Source organism: Pseudorasbora parva, chromosome 25, assembly GCF_024679245.1.
Source record: "Pseudorasbora parva isolate DD20220531a chromosome 25, ASM2467924v1, whole genome shotgun sequence".
Lineage (NCBI taxonomy): Eukaryota > Metazoa > Chordata > Actinopteri > Cypriniformes > Gobionidae > Pseudorasbora > Pseudorasbora parva.
In genome coordinates, this window is record NC_090196.1 from 14,405,524 (window position 1) to 14,425,035 (window position 19,512).

A 19,512-nucleotide genomic window follows, 5' to 3' on the forward strand; every position below is an offset into this window, starting at 1 on the left:
TTTGCATGTAAAGTGTTTTGAGCACCTTATTTTTCAAACATTTGGATAGACATGTCTATGTCAGGAACATCAAAGGATTTGTAATTACTTGTGTCTCTAAAGTTGTAAGTAAAAGGGTTTATTTACTCTAAGAAGAAAATGTTCTTTATAGAACCTTAAAGAATTCGGCCAGGTGCTTCATACATAGAACATTTTAGGGGTTTATTTTATTGATGTAGTTTTTAAGATTAATTTTATCCTAGAAATCTAGACGCACCCTAGCGGCAGTAAATCTAATTTGCCGCGAGTGTCGTCTAGCAACTCTCAATTCACTTCTGAGCTGTAATCGCCAAACTCCGGTCGGGCCAATCACATCGTGTATAGAGTCGGTGGGCGGGGCTTAATATAATGACGGCCGAGTTGCGCTTGCGTGCTTCTAGTAAACACAGAAACTGGCGAACGGCAGCCTTTCGAATCAGCTTTGACCGCGACTCTGGAAGACATGGAGTTGCTCTGGCTGGTTGTAGCGCTATCCTATTGCGTTCACGGCGTGCAGAGGGAGTTTGAAAGACAACCATTTATCCAGCCCCTCGGATTGAGCCCTGTCTATGGTCAGTTTCCAGACCAAACATCTTGATGTGGGTCTGGCTTGTCAGGCTAGATTAATTTAGCTTTAATATTTTTTTTAAAATTTAAACTAAATTTTAATTAAACAGCTTGTAAAATACTTTACTAAAAAAACAAACAAAAAAAACTATTAAATATGATTATGAAAGTATAATGCCGTTATTTAAGACATTTCTCCTACCTTTTATTCTCCCATCAACTTTAGGTTTCTAGAGAGAACCTTTTCTTCTAAAAGTGTATTTTAAATGCTGGTTGATACAATGCTATTGCACATTTATCAAAAACATAATAAACATCAAGGGATTTGCAAATATTTCTGTAAAGTTGCACAATTTACTATTTAGATGCTATTGCATGTTTCATCAACAACATTCAAATCAAAGGATTTGTAAACCTTTGTATGTTTGTAAAGTTTACACAGACAAAAGGGTTTTTGGCGTGTTGATTGATGCTATTGTATGTTTATCTACAACATCAACCTCAAATGATTTGTAAACCTTTGTACATCTCTAAAGTTGAACATAAAAGGTTTATGTTTTAGTTGCTGTAAATATGAAGCTGTTGTTAGTTTATCAACAACAACATCAAAAGATTTTTACATCTCTAAAGTTGTACTATATCAACAAAGGATTTTTAAATGTTTGTATTTCTGTAAAGTTGTACATAAAAGGGTTCACATTTTAGGTGCTGTCTATACAATGCTTTTTTAATGTTTATCAACAACAAAAGATTAGTAAACTTACACTGTCATTTTTTGTTGGTTTAACGTAAAAAAAGTAAGTAACCTAGTTGCCTTCAAATTTTGAGTTTACTGAAATTAATAAAAAACGTGATATATTATGTTTCACTGCGTTATAAATAAAACACACACAATTACCCAATATGCTTACAAAATATTTTAATATTTGAATAAAGGTTGTCGGTTCTCAAAAATGTTCATTGTATTAACTCAAATTTTGAATTTCAATGAACTCAAAATTAAGGCAACCAGGTAACTTATTTATTATTTAATAATTTAAATATTTTTTTACAGTCTAGTAATTAGCAAAGCAATGTCATCAACATCAAATGATATTTAAAGTTGTACAAAGGGTTTATGGTTTATTAGGTGTTTATTAGGTGCTGTCAATATGATGCTATTGTACTTTTATCAGCATCAACATTAAAGGATTTGTAAACATTTGTATGCCTCAAACATTTTACATATGTGTAACTTTAATGTTTTAGATGCTGTCAACACAGTGATACTGTTGGATAAGTACAACGTTATGTTGTGAGTACACGTTTATGTTATATGTGCAGTCAACATGTTCGGTATAATAGTTTCAGTGCCTATCCGAATGTACAAAAACGTACATGTACACTTTACAAGCAAATACCTACGTATTCGAATGAAATTTCGCTCTAACACTATAAGTGTCTAATTTTCACAAGTCGTGTGTGAAGTCCACTATAAAATTAAAGTTTTTGAAACTTAGTGATCAACACCAGCTACTGTACATGGCAATGTAATATACTGAGTGGATGGACATCCAGCTCACAGACCCATTTTCACTTGCATCTAATTAAATTGGGATAGGTAGCATGATTCTGACTCGCACTATGAAGACTTCACCTAAGAAAGCCAAGTCAGCACATGTGCTGCTGATCCTGGAACAGTTGTGCGCTGGAAGGATGTGGAAAGGGCAGAGAGGATCTCGCATTCTCCACATGAATCTGAGGACATGCTGCGCTGCCTGACTGCAGAACAGTGTGAGACTATAAATTACGTTATCACACGCCTCCTGCTGCAGAGCAAACACACGGATGTGGAGTGAGATATGCTGCGGTTCCTGCTGGTGAAGATGACGAGTAAATTAAAGAACATTCATATGCTGGAATGACCCTGTCAAGAAAGATTTTTACCGCCTATCTATTGGTAGTGCATTTTTTTATGGTTAAATACTTCCTAATACTAATTTAGTCACATGCCGTATCCCAACTAGAAACCTGTTTGAAAATTTGGGAAAGCATGTTTGGGAAACCTGTTAGAAGATATAATTTGTCCTGTGCCGTTTCATGATGCTTGTGGCTCAAACTGCCCAGCAATCATTGTACGTTCACTTTGTACGTTCACAGAGACTTCCATAATAAACTATTAATAAAAAATAAAAAAAGTATTTACACTACCATTCACCAGTAAGATTTTTCTATACGAAATTCACACTTTTATTCAGCATGTATGTATTAAATTGATTAAAAGAGAAAGTAAAGATTTTTACACTTTTTACTCAGTTTTACTTTTTTATTTATGTATTATTATTTATAATATTATTAATTCTAACCTATTTTTAATAGGGACAGATTTGTAATCCAAGTCTAAAAACTAAAATAATAAGATAAGGCAAAAACTTCTCTGACAAATGTAACATAGCTAGCTACACAACAAAAAGTATTCAAACAGAAAAAAAGGAGGACAGAAAGGTTTAAACAATACATTGCTTAACACATAATTATTGTCATTGGAGTGTAAACAAACACAATTTAACCCGCTCTCCTGCACACGGTACACACAGCAGTGTTCCTCACATCATTACAAAGAAGGTAGGATGTAGCTTGCACACTCACTGTGGCTGGCTCATGGTGCGATATGAAGCAAACGCTGAACGGACTTGCTCTTTCACTTCTCTCAAACGCGAGCTCTAGTTTGTGCTAGACGGAGGCGACTTCACTCATGCCAGACCTGTGAAAAAAAGCAGATCAAATTAACATAGTGTACAGTAACTACTGTAGCAACTACTGTGTGTGTTAAAACTGAAATGTACTGTTTATGAATGCATGACCATCTAGTTCAGTCGTGACATGGTTATGACTGTGAAATTGTCGCTTATGCAATAAAATCAATGAAGCGGGATATTGGATCTGTTATGAAATCAAATACTCGCTTAACTTCACCGTTTTACCTCTGAACTGTGAAGAAACTGTTTAAAGCTATAAGCTTACAACACGATTCAGCAAAAATCATTCCCCATTTAGCGGAATATTTGATATAGGCCTACAGCACTATAAAAGTAATCAACAGTTCTGTCATCATGACAATTCTCATAGTGTTTGGCATGGTAATGGATATGGCAATGTTGATATGCTTGGTCTTGGCGGAGTAGATCTGCTACGACTTGCTACTGCCAATACATACATGAAACTCTGCAGTGAGGAAGTGAGACATACTGCTGAGGTATAATATAACACACATAAATGACCAGTAGCAGAAACATATAGGTGGAGCTGGGGAGGAGGAGGGTTTCTGAAAGCGTGCTGCACTGCTACAGCAAATGCTGGCCAGTATTTAAAGGTTGAGCAGCGAGCTCAGTGGCTACTGACAACAAATCAACTGTGCCCTAAAGAGAAAGATGCAATTCCATGCAGGTTGAGTAAAGGACCAGCTAGAGTTTCATGAACTCTCTTCGCATGAATTGTGCACTTTATTCAGAGTTTTTTGAAATCAAACATCATCTACGATAGTTGTTATTCACCTAAAATGTGTAGACTTGGTTCTGTCCAACGGTTAGCTGAAGGCAGATTTAAATGCGAGTTAATTGTAAAAAAAGGGGTGGAATAAAGGACTGGACTGAATGATTGGAGAATATGTCCCCCCATGTCCGGTTATGACATTTTGCAACCCTCTACAATGCAAGTAAATAACTTGCATATGCAACTCCATAAGCCGCGTTTCCACCGCAGAAACTTTCCCAAAGAACTAGGGACTTTGGGGTGGTACTCGTTCTGTTTTGACCGTAAGAGCCAGGGTCTAAATGAAGTTCTGGGTAAAAATCTCCCCCTCAAAACGGCCCTGCTTTGCTAGTAGTACTTTTTCAAAGTTCAGGAATTTTCGGGGGTGGGACTTTGGCGCTGAACATGCTGATTGGTTGAGTTCAAGCTGCATCTAATTAAGCTAATTAAGTTCCATAATAAAAATAAATAAATTGCTTGACTGATGTAAATAATATACTTTTAGGTCATGTCAAATATGAATGTCTCAGTGTAAAAAGATGACCATTTTACAAATATAAGCTGTTTTGGTGGAATCATTCATAGTCTAGCGATAAAACTAACAAAATGTACTAGCCAATGGTGATTCTGTTTCCAAAGTGTGGGTAGAGGGTTGTTTTGATTAGGACATTGAGGTACAAAAACATATGCGTGAATGAATTGTTTGTACTAAGGTAAAATAGATATAACATAGAAATTTCATGTCCTTTAATTTGATAAAAGCCATGTTGAATCATTGACATTTGTGACTATGTCTAGTGTATTAATGAATCAATCAGTCCAGTTATTTGGGGAAAAATGCCTGATACAAAACATTTTGTTCACTAATTCAGCTCACACTAATTACCTTTGTACAACAATGGATTTGTCTTTGTTGATCTTTGATACCAATCTTTCATTTGAAAGCCACATTTCTAGCATCTGTAATGCATTCTACCATCTTAAAAATATATCTAAATTACGCCACGTGCTTTCAATGCAAAATGCTGAACAGTTAGTTCATGCGTTCATGAGCTCAAGGCTAGATTATTGTAATGCTCTACTGGGTGGTTGCCCTGCTCGCTTAATAAACAAACTCCAACTGACCCAAAACGCAGCAGCTCGAGTTCTTACAAGAACCAGGAAGTACGATCATATTAGTCCAGTTCTGTCAACACTCTACTAGCTCCCTATTAAACATCGCATACATTTTAAAATCTTACTTATTGCTTACAAAGCACTAAAATGATTTAGCTCCCCAGTACTTGAGCAAACTCTTAAAACATTATACTCCATCACGTCTATTGCGGTCTCAAAATTTTGGCCAGTTGATAATACCTAGACACCTGATGTACTCGTTACATCATAAAAAGAGTGGCATCTACGCTAATGTTAGTTTCTTTGTTTATGCCGAGGTTTACTCCAGTCAGCCGGATCCAGGCCGTGTCCGGATCGGATGGTGGACCTGCGTCTGGACATGACCAACGCATCCCTGGAGTGTCTGCTGAGACCGTGTCAGTTGGTGTCTCTTCTGAATTTGCCTCATCGACATGTCATCCTCAATAAACCCGTCTACAGCGCGAGGACTCCGATCCTTCAAATATTCATATTTTTGTGTAATTGGCGCGCCATCCTAAATAAACTCGTCTCTTGCTTGATATCCCGAACTTTCGAATATTCAAATCCAATATGGATGTTTTGACCAGTAAGGTTGCCAGAATAATAATCTTACAGTTTGTTAATAGGCCAGAGGAGAACTGGCCCCCCGACTGAGTCTGGTTTCTCCCAAGGTTTATTTTTCTCCATCACGCCCTGATGGAGTTTTGGTTCCTTGCCACTGTCGCCTTTGGTTTGGCTTGCTCAGTTGGGGACACTAAAATTTCAACTAAATATCCAAATAAAATTAATTACTTGAACGGTATCAACTTTATTACTGATCTGCCCACATTGTCGCTATATGATAAACTGAAATGAGCTGATAACATCACCGTTTTCTCCAGAGCGACTACAGCCGAATCAAATTGTTGCAGTATTTTCCAGTTTAACACTGTGAAGCTGCTTTGAAACAATCGTCATTGTAAAAGTGCTATATACATAAAGTTGACTTGACTTGACACTTGAGAACTGAACAATTGAATCAATCGTTCTTTTTTGTTGATTTGTTTAAATGAACCAGTTGATTCATATCATGAATCAAACAGAACGATGAATCACTGATTTTTTTCACAAATTAAGAGTCTCATTGATCCATAATTCAGCCATTTTCAGAATCATGACTTAATTTTCAGTCTTTTTTTATTACACACATCTATAATATGAGAGAAAAACAGGGTATACAATATACTTTTATGGTGTATATAAAAGTACTACTTTTATGGTGCGTTTTTTAATCTTGGAGCGTAAACATGAACTATAAACTGTTGAATAGAAAAGAGCTGATGCGAGATTCACAACATGATGGTGAGTAAATAATGAGAATTTAGAAAGGGGTCTTTTAAACAGGACAAAACATATTCTTGAAGCTAAGACCAGCCCTTCTAATTCCCAGATTTCCTTCTGTCCTACATATGGTATGCATGTGAGAGCTGAGTGCATAGCGCTTCATTCACATTTAATAACCACTTCAACCTCGAAACAAAAGTTACTATTGTACAAAGTAAACAGCAGCATGATTTTCAGCCAGATAAGCATTACACAAAACACCTGCCTGCGATTGCCCTTTTTTTGTGTTAAGGTGCGATGAAGTTGTCAACCTCTGTCCGGACGGGCATCAATAAATAGAATGGTCTGTAGCGCTCGGTTACCACCAGCTTCAATCACTCAAGCCCTGTGATGAAAGCTTCATTTACTGAGAGCGCTTGACAAACGCACGGTGTCTCAAACTCTAGAGGTTTTACAAGAGGTATTACCTCGGGATGGGGGATGAGGCGAAACTAGTACACAAGACAAATCATGTTAAGCCAAATAAGGCATCCCGTACACAGGTCAGTGAGACAGCAAATCTGAATAGATGGAAGTGGGACGAGGTAGAGGAGAGAAGATGGGAGGGTTTGTTTTTGTGTTCGTTTAGACGAAAGGTGCTATTTGTGACTTATGATAATTTTTTTAAATTGTGACAAAACACTTAGCAATACCTTTTCTAAATAACATTAATAAGCATTATCACAGTATTTAATTCTTGACAGATTATACACATTTAAAATGTAAAAAATTGATTAACATTTCCACAAAGGGAGTCAAAAGTCCAATAACTGTCTGAAATGTATGTTTTGTGTGAATCCTGTCCTCTAAACTAGATTTACAATTTCATATTTTTACATATATTAACAGAGGTTGTTAATAGGCAGATAACTTTTTCTTGCTTTTCAAATTAGATCATTCATTTCTGTGAAATTGAAACAAAGCTTTTTTTGTATGTTACGTAAATTGTAAGTTAGTTTTCACTGATCATTTTAAATGATTATCTTTCGCTGAAAAGCCTATAGATTGTTTACTATTGTGCCCGCTATTGTCTGTATTTACGGACAAAAACAATAGAAATGTTTAATAGCTTTTTGTAGCCAAGACTTAAAAGTACCTGACACCTAGTCCTGATAATTCTTAAATAATTCTGTTGTCCTAAGCAAAATGTATATAGGACAAAAAAAAAACAACAACAACACAATTGTACAGCCAGTGTGCCCTGTAGCCTACACTGTTCATTAATGTTAGCTCAGGCCCATAACATAAAATTACCAGATTAATATTAAATATTAGAAAATACACATTAACTATGATTAATAAATGATTTAGAAGTATTGTCCATTGTTAGTTCACTTGTGTGTCAACAAATGGCTTATGAGCTAATTTTTCTGAACATCACCTTGTGCTAATTGTCCGTTGATAAATCTTAAAAACAAAACTACAATTGAAAAAAAAAAAATCTACAAATGTTTTAATATATTTTGTGCATTTAACCTATAATAACAATGAATAATAACTGCCTGACGACCTTGTTGATATGGTTTACCTGGTCTGTTTACCATGAATTGTCTGAAAAGTGCGGAAGACGCATTTCAAATAGGTCATCAACCTCCCTTAAAAAATATAATATACTTTATAAAAATAAAAAGCCAATGTACATATGGCATATAATGTTTAAATAAATTCAAACTAAAATGCTGTTGCAACTAGTTAGTGGCCGTTCACACAGAGCATGTTTTTCCATTCCAATGACGCTACTTTTCCATCGTTTTCTCCATGTAAAAACGAGCTAGACGGATTTGTTTGACTTTTGCTACGTCTCGCACATTCTAACTCACCGCTCAAGCTTCCTTTAGGAACCTTATTTTACCTTTACTTTTTATGTAGAATGGTAGTTTTGGGTCAAACCAGAGTTGGAAACAGTTATTAATAATTTTTTACAGGTAAATCAACAATTACAATTTTAACAATATTTCAAGTGCAATTTTGATATATTGACTCCAATCTTTCTTTGTAAAAGGTATAAAGTTCATCATACTGATTTCAAAGTTAGGGATTCTTAATTTGAATATACATTGAACCAAACACTAGCATAACCTCTTGATAATTCAATACACTTTATTTTTGTTGAAACATCCCATGTTTCGGTCGTGACTGCACATTTTCGTTATGACAATGATGTTTTGGTAGCGACCACATTATGTTACAGAATTTTAACTCCCATACTAAAACATTAAACATAAATACAAATGATTTTCATTACTGCACCAAAATTGTGTTAATTTCCCACAAATAAAGGATTATGTGTTCCCTGTCACTACCAAAACAATGTCACAACTGAAACTTCACCACATGTAAGGTCATGACTGTTTCGTGAAATTTTTGGATACTTTTGAGCCTAGCTCAAAGATGCTAATCAGCGCGTGGTTAGCTAGCACAGTCCTGAACAGTTGTACACACAATAAAAACAAAATTTTATGGAATAACACCCAAAATGTTTTGCTTAATTTCAGAAAAAGAGTGTTTGGTGACGTTCTTTTACGTTACACACAGATTTTCAGACATTTGAACACATTGTGACCTCAAAAAATAAGGTAAAAAAATAAATTTAAATAGGCTATTTTTTTTATTTTTTTTTAAATCTAAACAATATTTATTTAGAAAAATGTCAAGGTAGGCTACATATGGCATATAATCTTAAAGCATAACTTAACATCTAAACAAATTCGAATTAAAACTTTGCAACCATAGTAGGGCCATTCACTGCGCTCCATGTAGCCTAAACAAACGCGCGAGACTGACGTTTGTTGCGCTTCGTCTTTTGTTAAGTCTAGCGTTAAAATAAGTTCACCTTTATATATATCCATTAATTATCCATTCCACTGCCCGCGCCTCTGTATGATACACTGTAAAAAATTATATGTTCAATAAGTTATGACAACATATATGACAACATTGTTTTAACTCATCAAAATAAGTTAAGAAATGTTTAACTTTTTTTTATTAGTTATACAAGATGTAACTCATTTTTTAAAGTCAGTTTAACATAATTGAAGTTGAAATAACTTAAACATCCAAGTCAAATGTACTGCAAAAGTGTAAAATTTGCTCTCTCTTTTTTTTTTTTTTTTTACAGTGTAGGCTGTTAATAAAAAATCTATAAAATTTATAAATAAAAATGTTGACCAGGATATTATAGGCAATTGGCTGCTGGTGGTTCTTAAGACTTTATTGGTCATTTTATGAAAATGACATAGGTCCGAGTTTAAGAATACACTAAAAGTTAGCTACTAAAAAGTCAAATGTTTCTCTCCATTTAGCCTAACTTACAACAGTGATAGACTTGATCCCGTATTCCCTCATGTAGATGCTGGGGGATGCTGGGGCTCATGAATAATAACTGCATTCGCCCAAACTGACATGCTGAAATCATAACGCGGACAGTCAAATTAACTATCGCAAGTACCGCTGACTGCAGAGGATTATGTTAGGTAAATCAGTAAGGCATAGGCCAACGCAAATTACGGGACTAACTGCTTTCCGCATGTGTTTAATGGAACGTACTCTTCAGTGGGCTACTAGCTGAAGGGCAATTCAGGTTGTGTAGCCTACCTGCAGAGCATGATCTAGGTTATAGGCCTACGTCTTCCAATTTAAAATCAATAAATATAACGAATGAATTGTTTAGTTGGATAGATTTGAATCGTGTACGTCTCATATCAATGCTCATTTTGATTTGTTGTGTTGACCACGTGCCCAAAGACCTACAATGGACCTACAGAATCAAAGTTCGTATACCACTATCAGTTCAGTAGTATCACAAGTTTAGCAATCAACTTGATATTCAGGCAACATGAAAGCAAAACATGCAACATGGCGAAGGAACCATTACGTGTCATTTTGACGTGCTTCTCCAAGCGACTTGCAACCTAATTTCCTCACAAAACCCCACATAAACACAACATTTGATGCGCACTGTAAAAAAGGCTATTGCGTTTTAAAAATGGAAGACGTGTCTTGTATTTCCCAGGCCTGTACGACTGGATGAAGTGAGGTCTACTCAGCACCATGACAGCTGATTTAGTGATGCAATTACCAAAATAACAGACACATACTAAGCCAATAATGTAGGATGGAAGGAAGAATAAGCGGTGATGAAATGCGCGTCTCCAAGGGCTGACCTACCTCGATTTACATCGTTGAAACTTTAATCGTGTCTCCCTGGCCCTCGTGGTGATGATAACGTGTCCCTCGTCGATATTCAGAAGAGGCTTGATGCGTGAAGACAGTTTCGCAGTGCTCAAGCATCCGTTCTGCTGCTTCTTTCGCGGATAAAGCGGACGATGAGCAAAGGCGAGCCGTGACACAAGCATCATCGCTCAGCGAGATGATATTAGGAGTCCAACCATCCAGAGAAAGGCATCGTATTCGCGACAGGAGGAGCGCGATGTGTGTATTTTGTGTGGTGCTGAGGGCTTCCCCCCCTTCAATTCACGCCAGGGACTCCGTCTCCATCGTGCCGAAGCCGCGCTTCGATTAGACGCGATTCGATTGAAGCATGAACGCCAGCATCGCTCCGTTATGTCGGAGGAGGAGGAGGAGGAGGAGGAGAAGGAGGGGATTCATTACGTAGAGAAAACGCTTTTATATTGGTTTTCTGTCCGAGAGATGGCAAATGTTCTTCGGTATAACCTCGCATCCATCAAAACACTTACTGACCGCTGAGGTGCGCGCATCTCGCATTTCCATGACAATGTCCCATATTCAGCGCGGAGATGCGCGCCTGTCATTCCGTGACAATTGCTGAAAAACATACATCAGTCATGTAGAATAACGTCAACAGCTGTCATGAGTCATGACTGGGCATATGGAGATGGCAGGGGTGACATTGAGATGTGAGGAATGCGTTTCAAATATGACCATTGATCGGGGATAAGCGTGGGAGACAGTGAGAGAAATGAAGACCACCAAGTAAGAGAGTCGAAACAAAAAGGTCTGCTGACTGCTCTTGTGCAAAACTGCTTCAGATTTTCAGATAACACTAACTATAGTAATGTCCTCCTACTATCACACATAACACTCTTAAAAAATAAAGGTTCTTCATTGGATTTCATGGAAGTTTACATTCTATGACATCACTGCGAAAACCCTCTTTTGGAACCTTAATTTTATTTAAAATTAAGTTTTTATTAAAAATTTTGTTTAAACACTTTGTATTTTACTTACATTTTATTTATCATTCTATGGCCATTCCACAGAATTGCTTCAAAGTCAGAAGTGGTAACAATGTCCTTTTTCACACATTTTTGTATGTATGCAAATTGTATAATATCCAATGTAAACATTTCTAGTAATTGTGCAGTTATTTCTCATATTGTATTTTCATAGGTTTTGAATCCTCTCCCCTAAATCTGTCACCACCGAGAAACAATATATAATTTATTTAAGAAGGTTTTATTGACCCATTACAATTTTGTTTACACCTTTTATATAAAATATATGTTTTGTTATTTAATTAAAAAAGTTCACAGGTAAATCAATAAATTACAATTTTATCAATACAGGGAGTGCAGAATTATTAGGCAAGTTGTATTTTTGAGGATTAATTTGATTATTGAACAACAATCATGTTCTCAATCAACACAAAAAAACTCTGAATATTTTTGGAAGTTTTAGTTTTTAGTTTTAGCTATTTTAGGGGGATATCTGTGTGTGCAGGTGACTATTACTGTGCATAATTATTAGGCAACTTAACAAAAAAAAAACAAATTTATACCCATTTCAATTATTTATTTTTACCAGTGAAACCAATATAACATCTCAACATTCACAAATATACATTTCTACCAGAAAGACTCGGGGAGAAATATATTAACAATAGTGCATTTATTAACAGCTCAGCAAGCTGATAGTGTACAGAGTCATTTTGGCGTAGGCCCCGTCCGAAGAGCATAATCCGAGGGTCTCGGATCTGCAATTCCTGCCTGAAGATGAGGGCAGGGGCGCAGCCGACCCCCCGGTAGGGTATGGACAGGGCCATCCTGGTGGTGGTGGGGAGGATGGGGGTAATCGTCACTTCAGTATCTGCGAACTCAAACATGTGTAAGTACGGAGCCTTTATACCGTGAGCATGAGAATATCATTGGATTAGAGTGAAGGCATTAAGTGACGTGGTAATTGAGTCTTCCCAGCAGAACTTATGCTAGAGCTTTCATTTCTACCAGAAAGACTCGGGGAGAAATATATTAACAATAGTGCATTTATTAACAGCTCAGCAAGCTGATAGTGTACAGAGTCATTTTGGCGTAGGCCCCGTCCGAAGAGCATAATCCGAGGGTCTCGGATCTGCAATTCCTGCCTGAAGATGAGGGCAGGGGCGCAGCCGACCCCCAAAAATGGGTGGAGTGTAGATCCACCGGGACGGGGCCCGCCAACCCCCAAAAGTTGGTAAATGATTATACCCACCGGTCTAAAATCTTGGGATTCCTGAAATAGAGAATGAAGTTACTATATAATAGAAGTAAAAGGAGAAAAGATACAGCATGCCTATATCTTAGAATTTTTTTTTTTTTTTTTTTTTTTTTTTTTTTAATACATATAAGGCATTTGCCAGTTCACTCATAGGAACGCAGAGACAAGGTCTTATTGAATCATCCGAACGGCCGCCTTGGCGGAATAATAATCAGGCCTCATTTCACCATGCAGACGAGCTGCATTTTTTATTTTTTATTATTTTTTTTTTTTTATTTTTTTTATAATTATTATTATATAACATTTACCAGTTACTCCTAGGAAAACACGAAGACAAGGCCTCATTGGACCATTTGAACACGAGGCCTCATTGGACCATTTGAACACAGAGATGAGGCCTCATTGGACCATCTGTACAGCCGTTTTTGGCAAAATAATAAACGGGCCGCATTTCCCACGCAGACAAGCTGCCCTTTTTTTTTTTTTTTTTTTTTTTTTTTTTTTTTTTTTTTGTAATTTGCCAGTTCACTCCTAGGAAAACACAGAACAAGGCCTCATAGACCATTGAACACAGAGATGAGGCCTCATTGGACCATCTGTACTGCCGCTTTGGCAAAAATAATAAACAGGCCGCATTGGACCACAAACACGGAGACAAGGCCTCATTGGACCATTTGAACAGCCGCTTTGGCAAAAGTAATAAACAGGTCACATTGGACCACATATAGCGGCCACCTAGGGCCGTACAACACAAATTCTGGCCTCATTGGACCACATGGCCTTTATAGACCACAGAGACGAGGCTCTGATGAGCCACACGGCCTCAACAGACCACAGAGACGAGGCGTCTAAGCCACAACGGCTGCTAATGCCACATAGAGACGAGGTGGACTGGACAGTACATGAACGAAGCCACTTGGCTAGATGAAAACAGGCGCTTCCTTAATAAAGCAAAATGCTACGGGTCTAAGACCACACATAACCTATGCCCCGAGGGGCGACTGGCCAACTTGGCATCTTTTAAGGACGAGACCAAGCCACTAGGGCAACACATAGACAGACCACGCAAAACACCGGCATCTAAGCCACATTGAACATATGCCCCAGAGGGGCCACTGGCCGATTAGGCATCTTTTTGAAGGACGAGGCAAACATATGCCACAAGGCGCCAAGCCCCACATAAACACAAGGCCCACGTGGCCACGAGGCCACTAATGCCACACATAGACAGACATACTTAAGACAAGGCTACTAGGCCACATTTAACCATGCCATGAAGGCCACAAGACCACGAGACAAGGCCACATTAGGCTACACGGTCACAGTAGACCACACAGAACATAGACCGTTTCCTCGGCCATGATTCCACATTTAGACAAGACGTACAGACGACGGCTGTTAGCCACACGAAACATGGTCATGAAGGCCGGACGTGGCACGAGGCAATATGTACCATGAGACTGACATAGAGACTAGGCCCCTTTTCTTTGCAGGGCCACAAGGCTACTAAGCCACACTGAATGAGGCCAACGAGACAAAAGCCACTAGGCCACATTTAACCATGCCATGTAGGCCACAAGACCACGAGACAAGGCCACATTAGGCTACACGGTCACAGTAGACCACATATAACATGAATATCGCATTAAATATATGAATTTATTTATTAATTTTATTTAATTTATATTTATTTATTTATATTTATTTCATTATTTTTATTTTATAATTATTTTTTTTTTTTTTTTTTTTTTTTTTTTTTTTTTTTTACTTATTTATTTGCTTTAATAATCGAACATGTAACGAAGGCACAACGGCTGCTACAGCCACATAGAGACAAGGCCACATAGAACAGAGCCGTTAGGCCACACATTAGATGACTAGAGAGTCGTTGAGGAGTGCTGGCTAGAGTAATATAACGGGATGAATAATAATGACACCACCACCAGTAGTTGCATAGAATTTTACCTTATAGTACTGTAGAGCTTGCTGAGCTTGAAGAATGGTGATAGAATCTGATCTTCTGTATGATTTGAAGGCCGAGGAAGATCACCTACCCAGATGCTTGATGGCTGACATGGGGATTCCTCGTTCAGCTGCTGTAGTAGCTGCCCTGATTCTGAATGAGGGCCGGTGTAGAGAGAGGGGGATAGACTACAGCTTTTAATGACGGAGTTTAAATGGTTCTGACCAGCCTTTGAAAGAGGTGCACCGTTAGGTAAGATGAAGAGAGGGGCAACGTTAGAAGTTTTAGGGCGGATTTTAAGAAATTTAACCATAGATGTAAATGCAAAAATTATTATTGATTTAAGGGAAAGATAAGGTGACGCCGGAGCTTTGAGCGTCGTTTTTGAATGTTAAAGAATTAGAGTGAAGCAATTTGGGAGAGAAACAATATCAGAAAAGGAAATGCCGTGAGAAGGATCGAAAATATTAGGATCATAAGAGAATTCACCTGGACGCATGATCCGTAAAAGCAGCTAGTACACTGCTACTAGCAAGATATTGATGTTAAGGGAAGAAACCGTTGCGGACGGAATTTATGAATTAAGCAACAACGGCAGAGTAATGGCAGACATTTATCGATCTGTTTAATAGAGGATTTAGCTACGCCTTAAGGAGTAAACGAATGAAGTTCGGAGAAGAGAATTGGAAAATTAGGATTATTTATTTTTGCTTAGGATTGAATACCTGCGAGGAGCCGGCGGATGGAAGTTTTTTTTTTTTTTTTTTTTTTTTTTTTGAACGAGAAAGGAACACGGTCGAAATTAAAATGGGAAATACTGGAATTGGAAGGCTAAACAGAACATAGAAAAGCTAGCAATGCGGACGTGTAAGCTTGAAGTTGTAGGAGCGACACCTTAAGACACACGTTTAATTAGGTAGTTTTAGATTCCGTCTAAAACTGGAATCGATCGATAGAGCGCATCAGCAATAACATGGCAGTGCCATGAATATATTTCGAGCTTCAATGTTAGGATTACGGCGACGGATTGCCAGATAAACCGTCTCACTAAAGCTTACTGGAAGGCAAGATGATCTGCCTTGTTATTGGGGGCAACCGTGCATTGTTTTCGCAGAACATCGAGATGCGTGGGCGAGACTATGAATGGCCCCAGATCGTGCTAGCGACGGCTATGGGGTAAATGTCGTAGAGCGAGAGCAGACCTATAGAGTCTGGGAATCAACGTCACTGCGCGTTGCATTCTGGGCAATCGCCGCCATGTTTTAGGTCACGCTCATGAGCGTACGATGATAACCAATACGAATCACTAGAGAAAAAACGACTGTATTCGCATTATTTAAGAACTGCTTGCACTCACTTGGAATGCATGTACTAATATTTGAATCTCTTGCGTACATGAGCACTCAGTCTTAATGCCAGGACATTGCACATATTCATCTCATTTCATACAATCAGAAATCATACGGCTGTCTATCGCACCACACACAGGACTACACATTGATTTCTCTTTTGGAGTTTTTTTTTTTTTTTTTTTTTTTTTTTTTTTTTTTTTTAATTATATTGCTAACTGACTGCGTGTAGCATTTACTGCTCTGTTTAGGAATCTAAGCATGGTTTATATTCAGTGGAGAGAGGTCACCTTGGAGTGAAGCTGTTTTTTTTTTTTTTTTTTTTTTTTTTTTTTTTTTTTTTAATTTGCTTACATATTTTGTTCACGTCACGAGTAATAATATCAAGTATAACTAATAATTGTCATCACCTGTGTACCTTAGCCCGCTCTTCTCGACGTTTCCTGGTGGTTTATAGACGAGTACTCGGATTCAACCTCTGTAGGCCAAGTTAATATCCTTACCTTAGACAATGTTCACTCTAATAAGAGGGGACACTGCAGCTGGAGACAAGATGCCTACCGGAGACTGAGCTGAGCTGAAGAAAGTTAAAAGAAGGAGTTTCGGGTGTGGCAGAGCATCCTGAAATGTTGACTCCTCCGGTTGAAGAACGTTTAGATGGCTGAAGTAGAAGGCACGTCCAATGTAATGCTTAATCCGATGTCTGGGGGAGGAAGCTGGTGGGTTGCAATACGTTAGTGGCTGGGACCGAGCTCGGAGTTATTAAAAGAATGTTCGAACTCGACGTCTTTGATTCCAGGGTCTTGACTGCTTGAAAGAGGCTTGGATGTCTTGGAGAATTGAGCATTAAAGCTACAAGCTGTGTAACTTTTAATTATTCTTATCTCTAGCTTAGTTCTTCAGAATATGAGCTCGATGATGTATATGTACTTATTCAGGTAATAAGGTATTCTTGTAAGTTTATAAAATGCCATTGTAAATGCATAATTACGTAATCGCCATGTTGGCCCTCCATCTGAGTACATTAGTCTAGGAGGGACATACCCGTAAATAAAGCTTCGCCTTTCGCGTTTAAACGCTCGATGCACCGTGTCGAATGTAAGGAGGGGGATTGCCGTGTTGATCTTAGATTAAATCGGCCACCGTAGAGTTAAACGAATCGGAATTAAGAGGAACAGAACTAAATATTCCAGGTTGGTCATATGCATTTCCGCCGCTAGTTGGGGGAAATAATACGCGGTGTGGTTTGAACTCCGGCGGGCTCGGATAAATCCAGTGAAGTAGAAGCTTGAGGGTGCTGTGTAGACTTCTCTTCCTGCCGACTTGTTGCGTCTGCCGGGTGAAGGAGCGGTTACTGGCTGTGAGAAGCAGGTTCTGGTGGATTAGTCAGAGTATTAGGGCCAGGTGCAGTAGGTACACGCTGGATAACTTCGGCTGATGGGATACCGGTAAGCCTTCGCGGCTTGATAATGTCCTCCGAAGGCCCTTTTTCCGGTCGACCCGCGACACTGAATGTGCGAGCTGCGCGTGTGGATGGAAGGAAGCGGCAAACTTCGTCGTCAGTGACAGGAAAATGACGAACGCGGGCGTGTCAGTGGACGTGACGATTTGGCAGGCGAGCGAGACGAATCGTCACTTCAGTATCTGCGAACTCAAACATGTGTAAGTACGGAGCCTTTATACCGTGAGCATGAGAATATCATTGGATTAGAGTGAAGGCATTAAGTGACGTGGTAATTGAGTCTTCCCAGCAGAACTTATGCTAGAGCTTTCATTTCTGACATTCAAAAACCAAACAAAAACTAATCAGTGACCAATATAGCCACCTTTCTTTGCAAGGACACTCAAAAACCTGCCATCCATGGATTCTGTCAGTGTTTTGATCTGTTCACCATCAACATTGCGTGCAGCAGCAACCACAGCCTCCCAGACACTGTTCAGATAGGTGTACTGTTTTCCCTCCTTGTAAATCGCACATTTGATGATGGACCACAGGTTCTCAATGGGGTTCAGATCAGGTGAACAAGGAGGCCATATCATTAGATTTTCTTCTTTTATACCCTTTCTTGCCAGCCACGCTGTGGAGTACTTGGACGCGTGTGATGGAGCATTGTCCTGCATGAAAATCATGTTTTTCTTGAAGGATGCAGACTTCTTCCTGTACCACTGCTTGAAGAAGGTGTCTTCCAGAAACTGGCAGTAGGACTGGGAGTTGAGCTTGACTCCATCCTCAACCCGAAAAGGCCCCACAAGCTCATCTTTGATGATATCAGCCCAAACAAGTACTCCACCTCCACCTTGCTGGCGTCTGATTCGGACTGGAGCTCTCTGCCCTTTACCAATCCAGCCACGGGCCCATCCATCTGGCCCATCAAGACTCACTCTCATTTCATCAGTCCATAAAACCTTAAAAAAAATCAGTCTTGAGATATTTCTTGGCCCAGTCTTGACGTTTCAGCTTGTGTGTCTTGTTCAGTGGTGGTCAAACTGGTGGCAAGTGGCATCTTGGCAGCTGCACGCTTGACTTTTCTCAGTTCACGGGCAGTTGTTTTGCGCCTTGGTTTTTCCACACGCTTCTTGCGACCCTGTTGACTATTTTGAATGAAACGCTTGATTGTTCGATGATCACGCTTCAGAAGCTTGGCTATTTTAAGACTGCTGCATCCCTCTGCAATATATCTCACTATTTTTTACTTTTCTGAGCCTGTCAAGTCCTTCTTTTGACCCATCTTGCCAAAGGAAAGGAAATTGCCTAATAATTATGCACACCTGATATAGGGTGTTGATGTCATTAGACCACACCCCTTCTCATTAAATAGATGCACATCACCTAATATGCTTAATTGTTAGTTGGCTTTCCAGCCTATACAGCTTGGAGTAAGACAACGTGCATAACGAGGATGATGTGTTTAAAATACTCATTTGCCTAATTCTGCTGCACTCCCTGTATTTCAAGTATTAGTTTTATTGTATTTTAAATCTAATCTTTCATTGTAAAAGGCATAAAGTTAATCATACTTATTTCAAAGATATTGAACATGCATTGAAGCAAACACTATCATAACACCTTAGTTAATAAATCAATATACTTTATTTTTGACAAAACATCCCATGTTGCGGTCGTGACTCATGACTCAACACTCAAAAAAAGTT

General features: G+C 38.5%; 1 protein-coding gene across 2 annotated transcripts in view; it reads right to left on the minus strand.

Annotated features, from left to right (window-relative positions):
* Positions 1 to 19,512, minus strand: part of tmem266 (transmembrane protein 266) — a 118,024-nt gene that overhangs the window by 82,985 nt on the left and 15,527 nt on the right. The window contains exons 1-2 of one of the 2 annotated variants that reach the window (XM_067435770.1): positions 10,762 to 11,511; positions 3,214 to 3,328 (exon numbers count right to left, since the gene is read on the minus strand). In XM_067435770.1, coding sequence (XP_067291871.1) covers positions 3,214 to 3,227 — 14 coding nt within the window. In that variant the 5' untranslated portion in view covers positions 3,228 to 3,328; positions 10,762 to 11,511. Of the gene's footprint in view, positions 1 to 3,213; positions 3,329 to 10,761; positions 11,512 to 19,512 lie in introns of those variants that run through there. The other variant, XM_067435771.1, reaches the window with a different exon arrangement.